Source organism: Bradysia coprophila, chromosome III, assembly GCF_014529535.1.
Source record: "Bradysia coprophila strain Holo2 chromosome III, BU_Bcop_v1, whole genome shotgun sequence".
NCBI lineage: Eukaryota > Metazoa > Arthropoda > Insecta > Diptera > Sciaridae > Bradysia > Bradysia coprophila.
This window is the reverse complement of record NC_050736.1, coordinates 2,240,169-2,265,935: the sequence shown is the minus strand read 5'-3', so window position 1 is coordinate 2,265,935 and position 25,767 is coordinate 2,240,169. Positions and strand designations below refer to the sequence as shown.

At 37.7% G+C, this 25,767-nt stretch overlaps 2 protein-coding genes across 5 annotated transcripts; both read right to left on the bottom strand.

Moving 5' to 3' along the window:
- LOC119075404 (protein dopey-1 homolog) lies at positions 1 to 25,070 on the bottom strand. Of its 4 annotated transcripts, XM_037181863.1 has the most exons (22): positions 19,798 to 19,896; positions 19,664 to 19,738; positions 19,415 to 19,577; positions 11,046 to 11,227; positions 10,797 to 10,989; positions 10,568 to 10,735; positions 10,104 to 10,503; positions 9,571 to 10,042; positions 9,375 to 9,501; positions 9,189 to 9,308; positions 8,334 to 9,126; positions 8,048 to 8,274; positions 5,202 to 6,052; positions 4,896 to 5,137; positions 4,774 to 4,841; positions 1,895 to 4,711; positions 1,536 to 1,836; positions 1,280 to 1,475; positions 1,182 to 1,196; positions 829 to 987; positions 611 to 764; positions 1 to 538 (listed from the first exon to the last, which is right to left on the bottom strand). In XM_037181863.1, exons 2-22 carry the CDS (start codon positions 19,717 to 19,719, stop codon positions 320 to 322), a joined length of 7,923 nt encoding a protein of 2,640 aa, XP_037037758.1. In that variant the 5' UTR covers positions 19,720 to 19,738; positions 19,798 to 19,896; the 3' UTR covers positions 1 to 319. The 4 variants fall into 4 exon arrangements, with proteins under 4 accessions (XP_037037758.1, XP_037037746.1, XP_037037761.1 ...); XM_037181851.1 differs by having other exon boundaries at positions 4,774 to 5,137; XM_037181866.1 differs by lacking the exons at positions 19,664 to 19,738; positions 19,798 to 19,896 and adding an exon at positions 24,548 to 25,070 and having other exon boundaries at positions 4,774 to 5,137.
- Positions 6,228 to 7,950, bottom strand: LOC119076447 (cytosol aminopeptidase-like). Its single transcript, XM_037183216.1, has one exon. The coding sequence runs from the start codon at positions 7,859 to 7,861 to the stop codon at positions 6,245 to 6,247; it is 1,617 nt and encodes a 538-aa protein (XP_037039111.1). The 5' UTR covers positions 7,862 to 7,950; the 3' UTR covers positions 6,228 to 6,244.
- Positions 25,071 to 25,767: the final 697 nt, after the last annotated feature.

The following is a 25,767-nucleotide window of genomic DNA, read 5'->3' as shown; positions in this document are numbered from 1 at the left end:
ATTTAAATTAAATTCACTTTATCAGTAGGAGTGTCATCTGCTTGTAAAATAATTGCAACTTAAATCAGACTAAATTTATTAATTGTGAGTGCAACGCAATCAATTTTTATGAATATATTCATGAACGAAGTTCGTTTTTTTGCCTCTTACTTTTTCAATTTTTCTGCATTAACATTAATTTGAACTGTCCATTATCAATACGCTTACACAGGAAGAAACAATTCAAATTAATCGGGATCGAGATAATAAACATTGAACAACCCCGAACACAAATCGTTAGTTACACAAAATATGGAGACTGTTTATTATCGACTATTTTTCATCTTGCTGATATGTTTGATGGCATCTTTTCCAGAAAGTCATTGGCCAGAACCTGTTCAATTTCGGCTAGACAATTTGTCACCTCCTTTTCGGCCGTATCGAAATTGTGTGGTGGCCAAATAGCACCCAACGTTGAAAAGAAGCTGTACAAATCTTGAAGATTGTTTATGCTTTGACAAGTCAGTGTCAGATAATGACCCTTGTTTGCGTTAGCAGCCTGTGTAACAGAAGAAGTCAATGCAATTAAATCTAGTGTCCTATTGTTGCAACATATTGACAAAATACTAACCGGTGAGTGAGAGGTGAATCGAAGGTCCATTAAACAGGAAATTCTTCGCACGTGCGGTATAAAAATGGATGACGACAATTGAATATCTTGGATACCATTTATTGAATCGCCGACTGGACAATCATTTTGACTTCCAACGAATGCCCAACGGTACCTAGAATCGAATCAATTATAAACCGTACATCAACGACAGTCGACAAGAAAGCCAACCGACTTACATTTGAAAATGTGGCAGATTTGTAGCCGGCAACACGCATCCAAGCTCCAATAATTTTGCCGTTTCCAATTGAACGGATCGCCAATTGAGAAGGTGATGTTGATTCAATACACCGTTAGCCCAGGGCGCATCGATACCAGCCAGTACGCGAATTTGTTGACTAAATTGGTTGAGGAATTTTCAGATTAAAATATTGAATTGATTGATAGAAGAAGCAGATGATTGGGCAACAGAAACAAGATATGAATGACAACAGTCACCAATTCCACTTTGAAATGAATAAACGAAATTTTTACACAGAACATACAAGGCGCAACGATTAACTGAGGACAAACAGAATAATTGGTCAGCTACCTTTGAGTTTGGGTTCTGTGCGGTCCAAAGATGTATCGGAAATGTGAAGAGAATTTAATCAAATTGTTCCTCATCAAATCAACGCAAAATAGCTGTACCTTAATTCCTCACTGTCGGCCTTTAACTCCTGTTCCATGGCCAAAAACACCTGAACCATCTCAGCAATGATTGTCGGCCACAAAGATGTTACATGGTCTGGAGACATTCTCAGCAATAATACACGAAAACATAAAAATACAGACGCTTGAACCGCAGGAGCAACAGATGGCAGTCTTAAACTGTTGGCTAGTTGTTCTGGAAGATAGAAATGCAATTGAGAAAATTGTAGGAAACTCTCTTTCGGATAACGGTTACCTTGAATTTCGGGCATATATTTGTGGTACTGATCCAATTCACTACAAAATATCACAAAAGCTAAACGTTTCAGCAGCAATGCCCGTTGTTCGTATTCCTGTTCGCGTGACGTGAATATGTTGAGACCACCAGCTTGTGTTAGTGATACTCTTCCCATCAATTCGCGGAATGTTGTATTGTCATAGGTCATTAAGCTATCTAATATGGACTTCCAAAATGGCAAACATGAGACGTCCATTTGGAAAAATGTCGGATCGAGCACCAAATCAAACATGTCCTTGCGCCAAGCTTTCCGCGTATACTAAGGAAGTGAAACTTTAACGTTGGAACACTAATCTAACAAATTGAGATGTTCTCACCTGAAAACCGCTGAGACTAGCAAGCAATTGAGAGCATGCGTAGAACGACGGAATATTTCTGACGGTGTGGTTTTTCAAATACGGCGTGATGTTGCCCATCAGAGTGGTTACAATAGTCACCACTTTATCTTTTTCCTGTGAACCGTAGGCCACGTCCAGTAAATTGGCCAGAACTGCTGCCATCACCGACTGTGCCTGCACCGAATACTGCTGATTTCCCACGTTGGGTGTGGTCTCTTTAAATCCGTCTACAAACGAGTGCGGAATGTCTTCTTTGACGGTAAAATTTCGGCGCAACCAAGTCGTTTGTTCCAGTCTAGCACCGGCAACATTTGACAACGCTTCAACCAAACGTGATGTTACGTCGTGCAAATCTCGCAAATCTTTACGATCTTGGAAGGGCATCTGCGGACACCGTTGAACGAATTCGTTCAAAATCACTAATATCACAAATTGTGCTGGTGCTATGAGGCTGATTCCATCACGAAGTAGTGCCAGCAATGAGCTCCAACAATCACTAAGTTGCGCACCGGGGGCTTGCTTCATATAGAAGTAGAACAATTCCAATGCACTCACTTCGATGCTGAGGCCGATTGGTGGATGATGGATGTTGGGAGGTGATTTGACAACGCTATGAAGTGTCTGAACAAATGAATCCATCGGCATCACACGGATATTCGATACCAATTTAACGAGGCTAAGTTGATTTGCACAGGCTTGAGGCAAGTACATGTTGGTGATGTCAGTTCCGGAGTTCTGTCGAGATGCCATCAAAATGGGATCGCTATCTCGTCGTGTATTATCTGCCCTTTCTTGCCATGTAACGGAAACAGCGGCCAGAAAATTGATGCCGTGGTGTAGTGAGATTGGACTCAAAAACTCCAAAAGCTGTTGCTTCACTTGCCTCGTTTGACCAATTTGGGTATCCCACAATCGAGCAACACTAGCTACAATGACTGGTAAATGACTAAGAACGGCATTCCTTGCGGCCATAATTTGAGCGTTTCTGCTCTGGATCTCGTTTGATTGGGGTGTGGAGAGTATAGCGTGCACGATGTTATTCAAAAGTTGTCCAGTGTTGGAACTTTGAGCGGATGTGCTTATCTGCGGGTACGTTTGATTGAAAAGATGTGTAAGCGACGTCTGTTGAGTGTTATCCAAAAGGCAATAATGTGAAAGAACTGTGACCGCTTCGAGTTGTGTGACCGCATATTCAGGTGGAATGTAAGAAGTCTGTTGTGAGCGGGCAATTTGGTCGATATTCGCACAAATTTGATGAATCACACTGATCACAATGTTTGTTAAGCTGCCAAAGGCGAAGCAATTAAGTGAGGATGTAATCACATCGGTCCAATTTCTATGCAAATGACGTAAGTGATCCGATTGCAACGCTTTTAGTACGGCCGACAGGAACATAGGTTGTTGACTTATTGGACAGTTAGGTAGATATTTGACATTTGTCGGAGTGCTGGGACTCACACGAGTCGGTGAACTGGAACTTCCATCTTGAGTCATCACAGACTTGATGGACTCCTCGCCCTTTTGACAGGTCACCTCGAATTCCAACTTTATCACACTCAGAAGCAGCCGGAGCAATTGCACTTGAACGGATTCTACATGCATCTTATCATCACCTTGCTCGTTGAACGATAGTATGCTCTCTGTGAATGTTAGGTCACTTTTACTATGAAATGAATGCACGCATGAGATGAGGCAGTGCAATAGAATTTTCTGCAATTTACACTTTCCCATCAAGTCGGAAATATAGCAAGCCAATCCTTTTCCCATATCCTTGACAATCGATATGAGTTCAGTGCAAATCATTGTCAGCAGTTCAATGCTGGCTAGTTGAATCTTGCAATTTCCATTTATGTCATCGGATGTGGGCAATTTACTGATGTCGGCCGCTTCCTTTTGAAAGAAGCTTCGAGCGTAGTAGAGGCAAACTGTGACTAACACTTCCAGGTACATACAACCACGATACACATTGTTGAATTCGCTGTTGAGAATGCTACCGGAGAATCCTTTCCCGAAAATACTTTTACGATGACGAACCAACAACTGTTTCATTGGACTACTCGACATTGATGACGTTATCGACAGACACAGAAACGTTCTACAGTCGCTCGCAATTACATTCCGTAGCGTCTGGAATGCATACAGTACTTGCTTGGTGTCATAGACACCGTAATACAAAAGCATGTGCGTATGAAATGGATGCAATCGATCGAAATGTCTTTTGCGGTCTTGTGAGATCTTACGCGGAAGAAATTTGACATTTCCCTGCATCTCAGCATTCTTCCGCAATATTTCGACATTTTTCTTGCTGATTTCAAACGTTCCCTCCGCCTTCTGCCAATTCAGTTTCTGCTGAGAGATTTCTTCACTCTGTCGATTTTCTTCTCTCGCTCCATCAATGCTGTCCAGCTGTCCCATTTTCTCTTCTGTTAATTCACTATCACATAAACTCAACGATTCCGGTTCAACACTTTGACTTTTCTCTCGGCTCTGTGTACTATCGCTCGACGTCTTCGACGTGCAACTGTACCGTTTGGACGAATCACGCAAAATTGATTTCGTTTCCTCGATGTTCGGCAACGATTTCGATTGCCTAACGTAATCGTCGTCATCACATTTATCAGTTGCGTGATCAAGTATGTCGATCGCTAAGTGTTCCACACCGCCAGCACTAGATGATGAGTGGCTGAAATAATCCTCAGCCGGAGTTGATTCTTCCAAACATATGTCAATGCCTTCACTAACTTCCGCCAGCGACATTTCGATTTTTTCGATTACCCGTGAGCCACTCTTTGTTACCTTTAAGTTGGAAAGACGGAATTAACATCACCGAGAATGATTTCACTGAAAATTATCCTCACCTGGTATGTCTTTCTGTTCTTCGTTCGATCATGTTCGGTAAGTTGGTCTACCACTCGGTCGCAGTCTCCTGAAAATCGTTTGATATCAGATGACGTTTGAATGGGATTATCTCGTTCCACACTTTCTTCATGGCGGTCCGACTCGGTCTCACTATAACTTTCATCCGTTTCTTCTTCGCACGACGAATAGTAACCTTCTTTCAGGGCCGGTGGTTGATTCTGGCATGCCTCGTTGCTGTTCAATTCGACTTTAGTAGAGGCACTTCCACTGCACGTTAGAGAACAGTTCTCTGAATCACCAGCTTCGAACACAGCATCAAAATCGGTTGAGTTGTCAAGGGGATTAACGATCAACGAGATGTTGCTATCAACGGAAGATTTGAAGATAAGTAACGATAAACAATTGTAAGACATTTTCCGACACTCACCTAGCACTTTCCGATGGTAATGATGACTTGTCGCTGATGTAGTTCGACGTTTTGTTTTTGTTTCCAATCGTGACGCCAAAGAATTTCTTCTGCAACGATCTGATTGGGCTACGCTTTTTCGAACGAGCCATCTCGATGTGATACTTAATGTTGCCATCTTCCGAACTAATTGCGTACACATCCTTATCAGCTACGTTTTCACCATCCATTTCATCCGACCGATCATACAGTGAATCGCTGACATTGTCGTCCGTGTCACGTTTGATTAAATGTGCATGGACGACACTGATCCGTTTGGTGCTTGCACCCAACATTATCTTAAGCAACGGGCGAATCAAACGACTCAAATCGCCATGCAACAGTGACTCTTGTAACCATTTCGTCACAAACGTTCGAATTGACAAATGGTATGGTAATGCCAGCTGGTCCAACACTTTCAACAATATGCCTTCGAAGCCCTTTGCATTGTGTGTTTCTCGTCCATGTTCCCACAGTAGTTCGAATTTCTTGAATCGATCGGATTCACATTCGGTTAGCGATTCGTTACAGTCGAATATGGTTTGCGGCGGTGGAGTACACATTATTTTCATATCACTCAGTCGCTCCATCTTATATCGTGAGATGCGATCAACTCTTCGAGGCTCTAGGTTAATTACGGTAGGGCTGCTGCTGTTCAAATCGACATACTCAACATCCGACCATTCAACGTGCGAGTTACCAATGCGATGACTGACGATAGTTTCGACGATACCGCTTGATAAGCAATTGTGTAGCTGATACAGAAGTGATGTGGTCTGATACGGATCTATTGTTTGGTCCCCAAGGATGTCCCAAAGTGTTGATGTTATGACCTATAATGAGAAAAACATTTAAATTTTAGCGGGATACAATGCTTTAGGAGAGTTAACGAGACTGTTTGCCTTCCTTAACTTATGTCTTTACTTTAGCTTCCCTACTGAATGAAAGAGGTACAGCAGAGGAACACCCAATAGGTATTGTTCGGTGACAGAATTGAAACGCATACACTTCAGGGACAATCGCATTTATTCAGATTTTTCGGTTCGATTACCGGCCACTTGGCACAACAACTGCAAGATTGTTCGAGTCGGTCGACCAGACATACGATTCTTCTCCAAATATCCAATCAAGTTATTGTTGACTGCAAAGCCATTTCCTCCCAGATCCAAGTGAGCAAAATCGGTTTGTTTGTTGAAATTGGTCAAAAATGCTGCATTTATGCAACTCCGTCCCCGACCCATGCCTTCGTTCGAAATGTTAGCGTTATGATGGTCTACCACTTGACGATTGTAGTATTTCCAGAATGGCAATTGCCACACTCGGTCGCCAGTTATTTGTCCAGCTTTCTGAATCTCTTCCCACAGACACGATTGATTACAAAATACTCCAGCAGCTGCACCACCCAAAACGTTTTCGATGTGGCAAGTTGAGGTAGACAATGTCATAATGAATTTGGGCTTGTAAGTTTTATTGGCGTGCACCATTGAATCAGCCAGCAATAAAACGCCAGCATTTCGGGGATCGCTTATTGCCAAAGTCAATCCATTCGCACATCGTACTATGTCGCGAGGCTTAAAGGCCATCCCTGATGGCATGTTCTCGCATAAAGGAACCAGACCGACAACGTTTATCGGTAGACCTAAAATTGAAGCTGCCCTTATCACGGACACTACTGTCGCAGCACCAGACATTGAACATTTTCCAGTTTTCTCTAGTTCCTTGGTACTTTTAATGCTCAATCCTCCGCTGTTGAATGTCAGTCCTTCTCCAATCAGACATACGGGTTTTTGGTCAGAGTGTCCACCTCTGTAAAATATTTCCAGAAACACTGGCGGCTCACATGAAGTCTTCGCAACGGCTAACATCGCTCCAAATTGCATTGATTCCAGCCACTCCATGTTTCTCACATTGACTGTTACACCACATGGATCGAGCATATCAACTGTTGCGTCAGCAAAATCAATTGGTGTCATCTGACATGCTGGCACCTCACACATGTAACGCGAACGATTTTGTGCTTCTGCTTTGATCATTCCGCATGTCCATGCCTCAATATCACTTTGATCGAACAGTTCCAGTTTCGGGACGGGCTTTTTCTCAGACTGAATTTTGTTCATTTGGAATTTAAAACTGGCCAAGCTTGCTCCTTCGGCCGCTTGTTCTGGATGGTTCATTGAATCCAGATAAATATGCGTACAGCCCTGTTCCTCCAATGCTTTAAACCCTCTTCCGGCTGCAATTCGTACATTTTCCAATGGTTCAACTATGGACTCGGCTGTATTCAATCCCTGACCACTCGGCCCGAGTCCGACCACACAAATCGTCGAATAATCCGGATAAATATTGTTGAAAGTTGCAAACTGACCGACGACGCCACTTAAACCAAACGTTTGAATCGCTTCCGTTAATTGACCGTGGCAGTGTTCATTGATTTGTCGTCCGATTGTCGAAAGAGTGAATGGATCTCCTGAGTCACATTTTTCATACAAACCGATCACCAGGCCTTTCGAAACTCTTGCGCAAGTCGGATCTGTTTGAGTAGAATAATTTCGCGCTCGGCACACCCGTGTATAACTAGCAAATTTCTTATGTTGGGCCACTATGACGGCGGATTTAAGGGTTGTTTTAAACAATTGTAACATTTTCAAAAATATATGGCAGAACCTCTTTCTTCGGCGAGAAAAAATTTAGATTTGAAATATTTCGCAGATTCCCGGCCTACTGTTGTCCATATGCTCAATATAAATTCTGAACAGGGTAGACTAAGCGAACGGTTTACTTGGCGCGGATGACATTTTCATAATTTTAATTATTTTCTTCAAACTCACCTGAACAACCCTTGTTTTCAATTCCAGATAGTTGATGTGTCCGAATTTCAATAAAGGTATCATCACCACATAGGTCACACCTGGACTCGACGAATGTTCCAATTGTGACTTCAGTAAGCTAATCAATTCGAACAATGTTGATACAGTTGCCAGTTGTAGTTCTCTGTCAGACTTACAGTAGCATGCTATCAAAACCAACACTTTCAACCAAACGGGTGGCAGTAATACTGTAATACCTAGCCGTTAGTAAACTGTTCTGATTGCGACCCAAAATTGAACCACTTACCCGAATCGTCAATTCCCAAATTCTGATTATAACTAGGGAAGGTAGACATCTCCATCAGTAAACTGGACGCCAGTTTCACAGCACTTCTTAAGGAATGACCTAATCGTAGATTCATTAACTGTTTGATTGATGCTTCGGTATTCTCGTCGATGGTCTTCCTCGACTGTACACTCTCAGCACTTCCATATTTATCACTGTCCGACATACATTCTTTATAGTCGTAATCACTTGTGTCACTGGACGCAGCCGCCGGTTTCGATATTGTCTTATGCAACAGATTGTGCAACATTGTCGTTCGGCTCAAATCGTTCACTTTCAGTGTGTCGAACATTTTATCAATTTTATCACTCTGGCAATTGTCCTCGATTATATCTTCATTGGATGTTATCGAACCATTTTGACTAGAACCGTTCGTTAAATTTATCGTCACCGAACAGGACGGTTTGGTTGTGGTATTTGAATGTATGTGCAGGATTTGTCGGGAAAAATAAATCTGGAAAAATGCCTCGTACTGCTTGATGCATTTTTCGATGATCGAATATTCCTGGATGCTGGTCTCTTGAAACTCGGCAGCATTCGGGTCGGCATTCTTGTCAACGTGATCCTTGTCCTGGTGAACCGAATCCAATGACTCAAAGTTGTCCTCTTCTATTTTCAAATCGGATGCACTTTTGCCCTTCAGATTGCGTAGCTTCATGCTCGGCGAGAATCGTTTGGTTTTTGACTTTTTATTTCGACTATCGAGGTCTGGTGTCGATCCGGCTGATGGAATATTTTCAATGCTATCCGATATCTGGAAATGAAGAGAATGTGCTAAGTGATGGAACAGCCATTTACTTGGCGACGTATACTCACATCTTTATCCAATTCCAACAATTTCGAATAAGATTTGGACTTTTTCGTTTTCTTTGGACTCCTTTTGATGATATTTTGATTGGAATTGGATCTACGGATTGGTTCGTCGTCGTGAGTGGCCTGAAAAACATATATTTCGATGGTAAGAGGACATCGTCGAACGTAGCGAGTCTTCAACACTCTCACCTGATTTAATTTCGAATCAGATTTGCTTTTCTCCAACGATGTCAGTCCTTCAGAATTGGTTGTCTTTGTTACGTCTTCCGAACACGGCCTTTTCGAAGAAGAGGACAACTTCAATTTTGTCGGACTACTGAAATGTTCACGAAAATATTTGACATCGTCAAACCTTCGGAGTCAAATCGAAACAAAAATGACTTACGTTATTGTCGGCTGCACACGAGAAACTATTTTAATGCACAACTTCAAAGACGCTGCTACTTCGTCGGATGTCAAACAATCTGAATATGCGGTAAGGATCTTCACCACCGACAGAAACACCCGTGGAAGATAGACTCGCGTCGTTTCATTGTACATTTCCAGCGATATCGTTTCCAACAAAAATTCGGTAAGGTGACACACCTCGCACAGACTGGGATCGCCGGAACCGACTCTAGAAAGCGTTTCTTGTGCCGCGTTCGAAGCGTTTAGATTCTTAGCCAGATTTGATGCTTCGGAAACGGTTTTGCATGACTTTTCGTACGTTGTTGTCATGAAATTCCAGATGTAGGATGGATCAAATGTGGCGAACAGAAGATTTGCTGATTTCGTCACCTCAATGTTGCCGTGCGATAGTGACATGGTTCGAATAACGTCGCACATCACATGATCCAAAATAACCGGTCCGATTTCAACTAAAAAATACGAAAATTGTTTGTCACGTCTAGCCGTGTTGAATATGAGTCGAAAATTTACCCTTGTCCAACAATGACACCATTATTCTATATGGCTTCAAGTCAACTGGTGTGTACTGGAGGCTGATTTTCAAGGTGCATTTGATCGCTTCGATTAAAACATCCTTGGAATATTGATCGAAATACGATTTGTTCGATACTTCTGGTGAATCGGTCGTCACTGCGGGTGCTAAACGTTTCTGTTGGTTTGACACTTCACTTCCCAGCAGCCACGAGTACAATCGTCGGTTCAGCGACATATCACGTCTTAATATGGTGTTTAAGCCATTGGTAACTAATTTTATCAGGTCAGGTTTGGTCAGAAGATTGGTGTGCATGGGGAAACCAAGTAGAAGAAATTCCAATGTGTTCCGCTGCACCAGTATGACGGGGTCATTCAAACAGGCCACAAGACCAGACATCTTCAAAATTATTATTTTTCATAAATTCTCTGTACATTTTCAACGACCTCAAAAATCCACTTACAAGTACGTCATGATTTCGCCCCATAATACTCATTTGCTCTTGCATACCGACCCGTTTGTTAAAATGATCTAGCAAATACGAAATAGCAGGTAACCGAATCGAAGCATTGGTAGCCACGCACTCCCAAAGGCATGTGTAAAAGTAGGCAGGATTTACGGCAGAACAAACCTAGATTAAAATGTTAAATTAATGCTAGTCAGTGAATTAGCCTCATTTCCACAAGACATACCTGACTGAGCAACGAATTGGTTCTTTCGAAATGATCCAGACCTGACTCGTAGCCGGGAATAACTCCACTTAAGAATCCGCTCAGCGCCGGACGCAATTTATCACCTAATGGAACAAAGTATGTTTCGTAAATCTTTAAAAGCGAAGGCCGAACATTCATTGCTGCATAGCCGAGTAACGGGAAGAGACCAGAACTGTAATAATAATTGGCGTCATTGAAATGATCTGGTTATGTATCACTTTCACTCACCTGTAAATAAATAACTCTGTCGCTAATCGTTCTGGTCCTGTTTTACTGAATATCACATCGTATGTGTCGAGTGCCTTTAAGTGTACACCAGACGGTAAAGCGGGATGCATGCATTGTGCTAATCGTTTCGATATTTTTATTCGCCTAGGTATAACGTGGTATTGTGTATTTCCCGATATTGCCTAGAAAAGGATGTGAAATTTAGCTGGACAAATTATTTTGCTTAGAGAGAAGGGACCCTTCTGAAGGGTGCAAGTCTGGAAATAATTACGGTCATTAACTTAAACTATTAGAGGTCGTCCATCACATGAACATGAGTGATGTAAGGACAAGAGTGATTCAGAATACTTTGCGCACAACATTTTTTACTGTTCATCACTGAGGTCAGAAAAAACGTTTTAAGATGTTATTGTATACTCAACCGAACATGGTTTACTGTAGATCTCATTATGTTTACAATTTACATGTTACATCAACTTGCATGATGTCATCGATGGTTTCTTTAGTCGTTTCTATATTCAACTACACGCTACTTCATGAAGAGCTCGTGACATCACCAAAATAAAGATATTTAAGATATTTTAACATATAATGAAGACGTTGACGAATATTTTCAGTTTTGACTTTGAGAAACCCATACGACTGGAATTCAGAATATTTTGCGACATGCCTTTACAACGGGGTAGGGTAATCTCGCACACCACACAAATTCATGGTGTGCGAGATTCACCTCTAAGTGTGAAAGTCATGACTTTTCGTTACATGTCGTAAAAGGACGCATACTATGATCGCGTGTGCGAGATTCCCCGACACCTTTACAACATTCAGCTGAAGTTGGGAATTGAGATTATCTGTAAAGTCGATTTTTGAAAATTGTTTTCTTTTGAAAAATCCCGGTTGTCGGTACCCTGATTGACCCTAAACTTTTTTTGTTTTTCATCTTCAATGTGTTTTCGTCTTCAATATATCATCACAGAGAACTATGCAAGGCTAAATGGGTATATAAAATAAATCCCATAAAAAAGGGACTGATAAATTGGCTTCAGCGTAATATTATGCGAATCAAATCACTGACAAGACTATCCCAAGAATGAGAGCGAAAGAAAACACTAACACAACTCATAATAAAGCTTCGATAACTTTGTTACTTTATTGTATTGCGCACTTGGCTTTGTATATATTGACCGTTTTTCTGTCTCACGTGGTTCATATTTCTTACCTTTTAAATAAGAGCTAGATTTTCGTCATGTATTTACCAACAATAACAGTGAGAGAATTTCACTAAGAGTTGATCAACAATAGATTGTGATGAGTAAATATCACTGTTATATTACAGAAAAAAAATGTAACTAAACGGACCCTTAAGTTACAAATCACAGTTACAGGGAACGTCAGTGATATTTAGACATGAATTTGTCAGCTGGTTCACTAATACAAACAAAATCGCTTATACGTCTTTCTACCGTTTTACCATTACCATACCAAGCGCGTACGCTTAACTATTTCACCCATATAAGCAGTAAAAGTAGTTTTGTTTTTATAGAGTGGACCAACTGATAAACAGCTCAAGCAATTGCATGTTTACATCCCTTGCTGGACGTTTTCTTATTACTCTGCCGTGCTAAACTAATCTTTTACCATGTCCTTCCGTTATATCAGCAAAGATCCTTTGCTCTAATTCCAAACGTCATCAAAACTCAAGAGTACTAAATTTACAATAAAAATTTCCAACAAGGTTACTTGAGGCCAGTTTTTAGCCCCGTACGAAGTACTGGGGGCTTATAAGATTAATATGCCGTTTGTAACATGTTGAATTGGAAGCAGACGGTAAGGGCAAAGCATTTGTCTATGTTCATAGATAACGAATCCGCAATAAAAAAAATGTCCGTCTGTCCGTGACCCCTCTAGCTAGAGATCACAACCTTTTTTCAAAATTCTTTTTTTCCCCGATTGGTATCGACAAAAGTAAGGTCAAGTTCGAAAATGAGCATGGTAGGGTCGGCCCTTCCAGAGCTAGGGCCCTATAGGTGTTTTTCAGTCTTTCGACGATATCTACCGAAATACGCACGCAATAGCTGCTTGTGATATATCAAATGAAAGGTATTGACGAGTAGAACCAAGTTGCTGAACATTTTTTTTGGGTAAGATGCAACGCGGGCTTGTTGGGAGGGCTCAAAGGTCGTTACTCGGCCCTAAGTGTTTTTTGCACATAAATCGAATAATCTCATCCGATTTTGCTAGATTTTGTTTCATTTGAGAGATAATTGAATGCCGAAAAGAACGTGTCGAAAAAAGTTTCAAATTTGGGCCCTTGGACTAAGGCCGCTACTCGGCCCTAAGTGTTTTTTGCACATAAATCGAGTAAATCTCATCCGATTTTGCTAGATTTTGTTTCATTTGAGAGATAATTGAATGCCGAATAGAATGATGACGAAAAAAGTTTCAAATTTGGTCCCTTGGACTAAGGCCGCTACTCGGCCCTAAGTGTTTTTTGCACATAAATCGAGTAAATCTCATCCGATTTTGCTAGTTTTTGTTTCATTTGAGAGATAATTGAATGCCGAATAGAATGGTGGCAAAAAAAGTTTTAAATTTGGGCCCTTGGTTTAAGGCCGCTACTCGGCCCTAAGTGTTTTTTGCACATAAATCGAGTAAATATCATCCGATCTTGCTAATTTTTGTTTTATTTGAGGGGTAATTGTATACCCAATGGAAAGTTGGCAAAAAATTTTGGGTTTCTAAAATAATGTCGTAAATTGTTGGTTTTATTTGAGAGGTACTTCTTACGGGCTTTCGTAATTGCGCTATGCGCAATTTTAAAAATGAACACTTTCAGTAAATTTGACCATGCATTTTGGTAACAGACGTATTAGAGGGTTGTAGACGTATTAGGGTTCCGGGCGTATTACGGCTACGGACGTATTATGGTTACGGACGAAATAGGATTACGGGTCGTACGGGGCTAAGTCGCAGCAAACGCTCCGACTGTTCTGATGCCTTGTTTTTAGTGTTGACACTTTCCATAGTGTAATCTCATACTTGTATTATTAAAAGCCTTGTAGGTAGGTACTGCTGAGTTTCATTAAATAATCTGTGCTCAACCAAAAATAAATAATTGCCCTATGCTTACGAATTGGAAAAACATCTTCTATCTCCAGTGTATAAGAAAAAAATAATTCGTATAAAAATAACAAAAACAAATATAGCAAGCAACAGTGTAAATCTAGAATCTAGAGTCGAACAATGTAATTGTAAATATACGCAAGCTCTTCAAACCTCTGTTAAATTGTATCTTATGTACAATTACTGAATGTGCAAATATAACACATAGATGTTACAGACAAAACAAAACTTTAATGCGAACACATCTGAAAGTCTTGTACCTACTTTTTGAAGATAAATGAAAATACACGAATAAAAAGACAGACAACTTTGAGTATCGTTTTGGCTGGCAAAAATCGAGACTTCATGGGTTAATTTAACTATATAATACAAAAACCGAATGAAATTTAAATTTTATCGTCACGGTTAACACAGATTTATACAGCTGGTTAACCATGTGATTCTTCAAGAGAATGAAAAATTGTAACAACTTATTAAAAATTGCGCCAAATACTGAAGTTGCATTGATAAACGATGACGTAAACCTTTCTTTCACTAGTAAATACCTCTACAAATCATTGAATTTGTAATGTGCAGCAGTAAACGATTTGTTCTAAAAATGTGATAGCAAATTCAAAGAATACAAATAATCTGAGCTAACGTTGTTATCAGTGCCGGTGTGATAAAATCGGATCAGAAATTTGTAATCTAAAATATTCCAACAGTAAATTTCATCACGTTAAAAGTTTCGTATATCCAAAGTGAAAACGTATATATATAGATGGAATGGAACGATAAGAATGAACAACAGTTAATGCCAATTCCTTATCAAAAATTTTATTCAAAACAATCCATCGTAATTCATAAAATACCAAACAAAAAATGTCTGTAACCATTTTTTTTTTTTTGTTAAACCATAAACTTCGTTTCCATACTCAGTAAAGCGCAAACAATACGCCGACATGAAAACATTAAATACATAACGTGAACGTAAATGTGTAAATAGTTTTGTTTAATTTAATAAGAAAACTAACAATGAAAGACTGAATTTCTACATCAAATAAAGAATGTCTGGTACGGTTTCTCATAATAATTAAATCAAAAGATAAAAAAAGAGCACAAAACGTAATTAGAATGATTCTATAGGTATTTGGGACTCCATTTCGATTGTTACATCTATGTACCCCGTTAGCCAATAAAGACATTTACGGAATGAGCTTTTAGAAAAGTCTAACATTCAACAGAATTCATCCTTTTTTAAACTGTTATTTATCTATTATCGGTGTCATTGACAAAAATAAGCAATGAACTCTGGCTGATGTCTGCTTAGCTACTATGTACATCAAAAGAATATTTTGAATCAGTTGAAAACTTAGATCAAACGAAGTAGTAGATTTGACAGTTATGTTGCTGATACTGAAACACCCTTATTTACGCTGATGATGCTTTAGTAAAGCAGCTTTAATATAAGGATTTAAAAAAATCAAAGAAGAACATACACTCTGACCATTTCTATATGTGACCATGAAGCACAGTCATGAAGCAAATAGTTGCAGATATTCTGAAATCGAAAACTTTTAGTCATTGATTTGCTTCGCTGGTATTCTTTTTAATTAAAACAGACAACAGATCATCTGATTATGAATGAAAATTGGAACTGACAATCAAGATAAAGCATTGGTCGTATCTATATTCATTTAACTAGTCTGCTAGAAGTAACTATATTAATTAACAGAGGAACTGAGAGTCAGTGAAGAGGAATTTATGAACCAACGTCAGATGTCTGTCAAAATAATTTATTTATATTCCGTTATAAGAGCTTAGGTTTACAGACATACAGACCGAAAGCCTTTATGTAAGTCAGTTCCTTATAAGGCAACGACAAATTGCAACTCAAACGTAGAAATTAGATTAGATTCGAGAGTTTTCTTAAATTGAGAACCAAGAACCCAGATCAAAGATCCTTTGTTCCCTACTCCCTGACCTTAATAGTGTTCCCTACTTCCTGACCTTACTACTGTTCCTTACTCCCAGACCTTACTACTTCTATTAGTGAAATTTCATAGTTTTCGATAAGAAGTCGTTAAGGCATTGACCATCTATTGATGTCAGATCCTCATCTTGGAATTCATAATACCCAAAGGTGCGAAACCTGTAAAGTGGATCCCCCAGGAGTCAGACCACAAGAACAACCACCAGGAGTCAGACCACAAAAACATCCCTCAGTAGTCGAACCACAAGAACAGATAGGGTCGATGGACCTATATATTTTGTGAAGATGACCCTATCATGGATATTCTATCGGTCTACCATTACAGTTTTGGGGACACTAAACATATGTTCAGGAACTCAATAATTCTTCATTCGTACATTTGAAGCCTAGGTCTCTCAATTCGTATTCATATTAAAAAATCTTTGGAAACGCAGACGCGACAATAGGTATGGTGCAGAACATTTTTTTAACTGGAGGATACTTTCCTCGCGTTGTCATTTTAGAGATTCTAATGTGAAATCTGTGTGTTTAATCGTCTAAGTTTTAATTTCTAAATGTTCTTCTAAATGTCAATTTTTGGCCTACACATTCTTACAATCGATTTTTAACAGTGAATCCATGATGGCACATTTTTGGCTAAATGGAGAAAAATGTAGATAATGCTGTCTTTTTCATTTTCCCCGTTTGGTACGGCTTCACGGTTAAAAATCGATTTTACGAATGTGAAGGCCAAAAACTGACATTTAAGTGGTAAGGCTCGCTAGATTTCTCGGAGGCAAAACTGAGTGGGTTTTTTGTAAGTGGAAATCAAGCCTTAAGCGGCATTAAAGATATGTGCACGTTTTAGTAATTAAAATTTATACAAAGGGGCGCTGAAAACGAAAAGACAGTGCATGCAGTTTCTGATTGGATCTGCAAAGTGTGCACATAGTACACATAACTACTAAACCAACAGTCAAATGCGCTTGCGTTTTTATTTAATTACATTGTTGGTACTACATAAACATACACTTCATGTACATTGTATATACGAATTCGTCATGCCTTTCCAACAAAAACAAACTTGTTACTACCATTATTAATAAATATTGTATCGTTCTGATAAAGAAGCGATAAGCAAAAAAAAATTGTCAGAGTTTTTGTTCGTAGGTTTGCTGACTGATAGCAAAGTTGACAAAAAATAAATGTTAAATATGAAACGCCACACATGTTTGTTGTTGAAAAACGCGTAGATTCTTTAACTTCACAGAAGTGAAGTTCAAAACAGAAAGTCCCTTGTAAGATCATTAAATCAGAAAAAAAAACAAACGAGCAGAATCGAGTAGGATTTTAATTACTTCGCAATTTCGTTTTCGGCTATTATAACATTGTAACCGCAATGCCGTTAAGCTGATACATTTGAAGACTGTTTGACCAAAATATAATTTCATTTCATTATAAACGTACAACTGTTCGATTTCAAATTGCCGTACATTTCGCGCACACATGTGTTTATTCTATACGGCGTGACGAAACGAAACTATGAAAGAGTTTTTTTTGGTGTGTAAATAGCAGCATTTCAATATATCGATTACAAAACATATTCGAATTATATTTATAAAAACGTATTACAACCAGGTTTTGCTCAAACATTCAAGCTAACGATGTGTGCTACTAAATTTAAACATGAATTATCAGGGTTCGTTCGCGTTTCCCCGTAAATATTATATATTCCATGTGTTATGATGGCGATTTCGACACACAATAATGTATATAAATGATTGTCGGTTACTATCTGTAAAACTGATGACTCAACCGCGGTGTTGTTATCATTTAGCCAATACACATTCACTTAGTAAACATATGTTCTAGTGGTGACTATGATTATTATCATTGACTGTAAAAAAAACTAAAGAATAGTATTTTGCATAACAAGGGGCGAAAGTAAAAAAATTCAAACGTGTGAAGTTTGCAGCCCGCGCCGCAGGCAAGGGCGGCAATCACACGATTTGAATTTTTTTACTTTTGCCCCGAGTGATGCATACTATTTTTTATGCCAAATACTGCGGAAGATTTGTATTTTCGGTCCGAAACAAAACATAATTTTAATTAAACTGTTGAGTTATCAAGAAAATTTGCTGTAGAAACACCAAAATGCCGAAAAGCGCGGGGGTCCAGGGGGCGGCAGCCCCCTGGTATAAAAATAAAAACAATTTAACAAATGAAATTACTGTCAACATACATTCACTTACTCACAAAACGTTTGGCTATCGTCAACACAACACTACACTCAATGCGTACTTTCAATCAAGTGAACATGTGTTTTCGAGACATATAAGGACCGAAAGTAAAATGATGACAGTGACATTTATTTTCGGCCCGCAAATACGCAAGTCCACGGGGCGAAAGTAAAATGATGACAGTGACATTTACTTTCGGCCCAAGGCCTGCATTTTTTTACTTTCGGTCACCATTTGAGGACCGAAAATACAAACTTTCGCAGTATTTGGCATAAAAAAAAATTTTAAGATAATTTTGGCACATTTCGTGTCATTAGAAATTCCGGGGGTTTCTCACTGTGGATATAGTGTCACTGGTTTTAAGGAATAGCCAAGAGTTTGTCGTACAAAAATAGTAGCTTGCGTCTTTGTTAGGAATTTTTTAATTTTACTAAGTGTGGCGTTTGCGGATCCAGCCGAAGGCAGAGGATGCGACCGCACAAGGTAAAATACAAAGTTTAAAGATTAGATTAGACCCAAGTAAAAATACCAACAAAGATTAGATTATATTTTAGGTCTGTGAATTTCTCTGTAGAGGCGGAAACCCAGATCAATGATCCTTTGTTTCCAAACAATTACGTAAGTTATTTTACTCACTAAGCTCCGGGAAATGAATTTTAGCGCTAACGCCAAGACTCATTTTCCGGGTGCTTACTGAGTAAAAACTAATTGTTGATTGAAATGCACAAGTAAATGCAGCGAAATATTGATATTGATATTACTGTCTCACGATTATGAGTATAGTTGGTTAATGTTACCACTTGAATAATTCTGACATTCAACATGATTAACCTGTTACAGACGGCAAGCATATTATGATCAGTATTATTATCGGGTCTATTACTTCCATCGATCAAAGTATCTTCAATCGTTTGATTTCAAATCTTGTAATTCAATTTTTTTAACATGCATTTTACAATATAAATGCATCGTTATCGATAACAGATGAATAGCTGTATGTAACAGGTCAATACATTAAAAACGACAAAAAATCCGTAAATTAAATGACAACTCACCTTATTTAGTTTTCCCAGAGCCGAAATTAAATCAGCCCATTCGCTGGAATACTCGAAGTTCTTAAGTGCCTTATCTATGTTTGACATATAAACACGGTATTTCGGTTCTGCCATAAGCTTTTGTTCTTCAATCATCACTCCAGACGAATCCATTTTTGCGGTTCTGCAATGAACAATGAACTTATTTTATCAAAATGTCACAATATTCTCGCTTTTTGTGCGGTTCATTTAAACATCTATTTATCACACCTACAAACACGTAGAGTAACTATTGCCGGCGAGACACCAGCATAACACGAATACATTTTGTTTGTTAATTTATTGCTATTAAAAGTGAAGGCAGATGAGTCATCATCGTATTATCACGGTAGAAATAAGAAAACCTGTATCCAGCACAAGTTACAAGTTACGGTTTGCAGGCTTATCGTGTTTTCAAATTTAATTTTGATGTATTGGCTACTTACGAAAGTAGAATTGTTACTGGCACAAAATTAAATGATTTAGAACTCTGTAGCGTTCAATTATATTAACATTATCTTGTTATGGGAGGCCCACTGAACTTTTACGTTTTATTCAATCATAAAGACCGTATGAAGTATGAACTGGCGATAAATTTTGCATCATAAATTGTAAAAAAATATTGCTATTTTGTTGTGGAATTTTTAGAACTTGTTGTGAAGAGACTCACATTTTGCAGAAGCAAAAAAAAAACTCAATTTCTATTTTTACTTTTGACTTTTCAATTAGCTGTGGGGCCAACAATAAGAATACAACGAATGTGTGGAACTGTTGCTTGCTATTGTATCAATTAGCTTATGTTAACATTATTGTTTTCATTTTATTATACCAACTTAGCTTGTGACATTCTTATCAGTAAACAATCCCAAATTCAGCTTAATAACATTATGATAAATCAATGAGTTAATACAAAGAATTGTGTTTGTACAATCGACAATATCCAAAGTAGTCTCGAATGTTGTTAAGATAATGAAACACAATATTTGATAAACAAAGAAATCGGGAGAGACATTTCGTTTGACCTATAGCAAATATAGATGACTTGTATAAGGTCGTTCTCATTAAGGACAATGAAAATATTGAAAGAATTAATCGAAATAGCAATGACTTAGTCACTGCTTCAAATTTACATTCAATCGCTCCAATCCTGCAAAACAAATTTTATGAGGCAATCGTTTTACATAATTAGAGATACAACTTAGAAGAGTAGAGGCGATGCCGAGGTTAATTGACACTCGAAATTGCGATTTTCCATATTTATTTCGAGTATTCTTACAAGGGTGTGGGGAAATAATGAATGCGGTATCCTGATAACCTAGTATAGAAATCAAAAAAAATCACCGGGAAATGTATGGACAGTTTTAAGTTTTTGGTCGCTGGAAAATTTTGACTCGGTTACCGGCAAGGCCTATTTTTGGAAATTTTTTCCAAAATTTCCAAAAAACTGCCAAACATTTCCAAAAACTCCGAACCTAAAAAAACTGAATTTTTCCATCATTTCGAACGGTTTTGGCAACTACTGAGCTCAGCTTTGTGTTTTAGCCGGTTCTCAATGATTTTGTTTGATTATTGACGCTCTCATCTTACAAATTAATCATGGTCGACTTCATTTGAAAGCTGATAGTGTCAAGAATGAAACAAAATAATTGAAAGTCAGCTAAAACGCAAGGCTTCAGGAGTTGCCATAACCGTTCAAAATTATGGAAAAATTGGGGTTTTGGATGTTCGCAGTTTTTAAAATATATTGGCAATAGGCCCTGGTTACCGGGAAGAAAACATTATTTTCACAACGCGGACGAGATGATAGTTACTTTCTCCCCTCCGCTGAAACTTCCGAAGTCTTTGTTATGAAAAACGATGTGTTTACCTTTCCTGGAAAAGTATTTTCCTGCATGCGACCGCAAATGCGAAAAATTGGCTTTGGACGAAACAATAATGAAGGGATCGAAATAGTTATTTATGCAACTCGAGATCATAATGTTCGAAAACTGTGAACTTTAGATCGCTCTGTTGCATAAAACGTTGTATGAATCTCGGGGCGAAGTACTTGATTAGACTCACGATGTGTATTATGACATACGGCCTGCGGCCTCATGTCATCATTACGCATCTAAAGCCTAGTACTTCGCACTCGATGTCATAAAAGTGTTTGCAACGCATGTGAAAATATTTTTATGATTTTTCATTTGATGCAAATTTAAATATTATCACGAGTTTCACATATTAACTAACGCATTACTACAATAAGTCTATCTTATCTGTTCGGACTTTTGGGTAAACGTTTTGAATATTACTAAATTTTATACGATGTGCAATCAGAACTGATAACAAATTCTTGTGCAGTATCTACACTTACTGATAAGCACCAAGCCTTTATAGTACCAATAGTACTGACGTTTTAGTAACACATATTCTGTAAATTCGAAAATAAATATTTGCAATTGAATTATTCAGACAATTTAGTCATGGGTATGCACTTATCGATTTAGTGTGTTTGCATACCGAAATAGAAAATGTGAATGAGTACATAAAATTACTGAACAAATTCGAAGCAATTCAAACTTGCTTGATTGAGAAACAATGAACTGAAGCGAAGGCTGTAAAGAAGTCATAAAGAACATGAAAATTGAGCATTTTACTGAAATTTAAAAAAATACAGGCCAAAGAAAAATGCGTAGTGTATATATACTATACAGATTTATCTCTTTAAATGTCAAAAACAGAACACTTTACATACGACTTAACAATAGAAGCAATCTGTTTTCGATAACGACAGCAAAAACGAACAATGAGTTGCGACGGGTAGTGTTCCATTATATAGCAAAATGTATGTTCAAACAAAATGAAGTAAAAGATTTGTATTGAAATTTCAAACATAATAATTGAAAGATTTGATAATTAAATCTGCAAGGCGATACGGGATAAGCGTTCATCTAGAAGATTGAATGAAGAAAAGCAAACCAATCAACACACAAAATATGCTGTAAGACAGTAACCGTTTTCATAAAAGACCCAAAAGACAAACGTAAAACAAAAAGTTTTTCCTCGTCGATAAATCATAATAAAACCTAATTTTTCTTACAAACAAAGTACATTGATGAAGCAAAGACGAAAGACCAGTTTTAATTGAAGTTATGAAATAATTTGGTTGGCGCGACGCTAAAAGTTTTTTTTTTATTACAGTTACGAAATGAAGTCAATTAAGTAAGAAAATTAATGTTATAAATAAAAAGTATAATTCATATTATGGAGGAAAAGGTTCAAATACAACCAAATACACTGCAAGTAGAATCTCTGGCTCAAATTATGAAACGAGAGAGAAGAGTAATAAAGAGAGTTTCTATGTGTCAATTCGTTTATATGATTGAATATACCTTTTCCCCATAACCACAAAGACAATAGACGAATGTTTATCTTTCAACGCAAAATAAAAGAATCAAATGTGTAACTCGACAAACAATGAAACACCTGTTTTCAATTACGTAGGATTCATCTCATCCACATTTCATTAGAGAGAAAATGTACGGCTTATATAATCGCGGTAAGTATTTAGGTACGGAAACCGTAAAGCGATAAAAAAAGTTTTGTTTTTACTGTAAAGAAACTAATCTTAATACGCAACTTCATAAAAAGCCTGGTCATAAACCAAATTTGTTAATAAAAACGTTTGAAGATTTTATTGATTGTTAAAACGGGTAAATTGAGAGACTCACGATACACATTCTGAATAATTGTATAGCTTGTTACACCAACATTTTAAGAAGTAACAATTACGTAGGTTTAACTGTGTCTTAACAAATACTCTCTTTGTTAGTCACTGCCTAATCAGTATTGATATTTGGTATCTATAATTCAAATAGTACCTTCCCTGTATGGTGTAATCGAATCATAACAGTGGATAATCGAGTTAGTATATTGACCGAAACATGAGCTAATTGTTTCCAGTTCCCAGTTCAGACAAATCGGATAACTTTGAATAGTTGAAACATGAAAGATATCGTCTAATATCAAGAAAAAAGTTGGTCGAATAAAATGACTGAATCTTATCTCTTGACTTTATTCAACTTAGTCAAAATCCAGTTGAACCCCGAGTTTTAGAATTGTTTTCTTTTCCCAAGCTAATTTGATTTTGTCTTAAAATAATTAGCAAACGTTGCAGTAATGGTTAATAGATTAGGTAGATACTTGCTAACGTTTCGGATATCAGTCACGAATTTGTCATACCGAACAAAATGTTATCACCCTATAGATATGCGGCTCTTAAGACTGTTGAGTCAATAGAAATCTTGAAACATGAGATTTATCAATATAGATACGGCGGTCTGATTATGAGAGTATATCCATGATACAACAATGCTAATTAAAGTGTCTCCACCGTTACAGTTTCGTATTAATCTGGATAAACAATGCGCTGATTTTCTTTTTAAACGTTAATCTTGAGCACACTTCAGCAAGCAAATATTTATAAATTTGCCTAACTGAATTTTTCGTCAGTAGAGTCATCCGATTCAGCGGCAAATCAAGGAGAAAGGAAAGTTAAAAATAGAAGTACGAAGTTTGTGTTATTTTTTTCTCAATCACACACGGGTGCAGTTAACCAACAACCATACAATTCCGATTTACTCAATCGAATTGTATTTAGGTAATGATTGCCAATCGTTTGCAAAGTGCTCGGGACGTTAATTTCAATTATTTTACAGAATGAATTCAACGTAAATATTGCGGTCATACAATATTGTTTGAATGTGGTATACTTAGTCCATGGTTGGTCATGAGTAAATTGGTATAAATTTTGTGCAAGCTGTGTTGATTAAATTTATTTATTTTAATTGAAATGTACTGCCTCCAACAACATTGTCTTCAATGCATCAATGGTTAGCGTAAATAATAATAGTAAAAATCATCGACGCCCTCACTGTGACCTAGAAGAATGATATGATAGTCGATCGAAACAATTAGAACATTTATTTTCGATTGCCTAATATATCAGTCGCATTTGCTCACTTTCAACGAATGAAGAACAAAAAAACTCTTGCAACTTTACCCACTTTCAACTCATCATTGTTTGAATTGAAAAATTTACATAAAATTCCCATACCGTACACCTCCATTTACCTTTTTTATTATTCGATTCACAGCAGAATGACGAAAGTGATGACCTTTTATTTCTGAAATTCCCCTTCAAGTATCTCCATCGAACATAATTCAACAGTAGCAACACAACAGTTTCCGTTTCAATCAAAATATTTCACGTTGTTATTTCCTAAAAAACCACACACTTAATCCTTTATGTATCATAATTTGCTTGTATAATAATTGTAATTTCAACACGTCATTGCAGAAAACGCATTTTATGCGAGAATCATCAGCTGACACTAAAAAAAAGTGTTTCGTTTCTTTTCTTTTTCGCAAAATAGACAAACTTCTGTTTGTTTTTCCAGACAAGAACTACCGTCAAACGAACACAATTCATTAACTATTATTTATCACTTTCACTAAATAATTACTGCGATAACAACCAAACGGACGAATTTTTTGTCTGATTGTCATTCGAAATGATAAAATTGATTTAAAGTTTTCTTAATTTTATCATCACTATTTTTGCTACGGAACAACTTGCAATGTAAAGATCGACTGCGGAACTGTCAGTTGTGGAATATTTTTTTTGGATATGAGAACAGTTGAAACGATCCGCGAAATTCCCAAGCAAAATAACTTTGACAAAATGATTTTGTACAAGTGAAACAACCGAAACAACTGCATTAGATCACTAATATAGAGAGTCTGGGTGCTCAAAGACTGCGAGTTGGAAATGGTAATAATCAAGGCTGTAGCGGCTATTTACTTTGGAGAGCTCACGCAGATACAGACATAGACAGATATTTAATGGCTTCATAATAGGTGCTCAAGGCATATTGAATAGCGGGTCATTTTAACGCTTAGTTGTTGACATTGATCACATAATGTTAGCGTAATTTTGTCCAGCTGTCACACGTAAGACTTGCTCTAGTCGAGCGAGTCGATTTGTGAATTCAAAGAGCTGTGAATAATCGAATTGTGCGATAGCTTTTCCCATTCTTACCAAATTGACATAAATTATGATCATTTTGTTGTATGAAATTTCGATTTAAACAAAATTTACAGCCTTTGGCAGCAAAATTTTTCTCATCGACATACTCTAGCTGAACACAGCCACGCGATAGAGACCCAATTTAAATTTATCTTTTGTATACTACTCATACTACTGTCAACTTTGACAGGAGAACCAAAGAAAAATTTAGTTAGATTAAATTCACGTCAGTATAGTGTTATGATGATTGAGAAGGAAATATAAT

What these genes read in the sequence shown, in the direction of transcription:
- LOC119076447 (XM_037183216.1), bottom strand. Translation starts at nt 7,861, where the DNA reads ATGTTACAATTGTTTAAAACAACCCTTAAATCCGCCGTCATAGTGGCC.
- LOC119075404 (XM_037181851.1), bottom strand. Translation starts at nt 19,719, where the DNA reads ATGTATTCGTGTTATGCTGGTGTCTCGCCGGCAATAGTTACTCTACGT. An exon ending in CTCTGGGAAAACTAAATAAG is followed by an intron (nt 11,228 to 19,414) that starts GTGAGTTGTCAT and finishes ATCCTTTTCTAG; the next exon opens with GCAATATCGGGAAATACACA. An exon ending in ATATATGCCCGAAATTCAAG is followed by an intron (nt 1,476 to 1,535) that starts GTAACCGTTATC and finishes TCTATCTTCCAG; the next exon opens with AACAACTAGCCAACAGTTTA.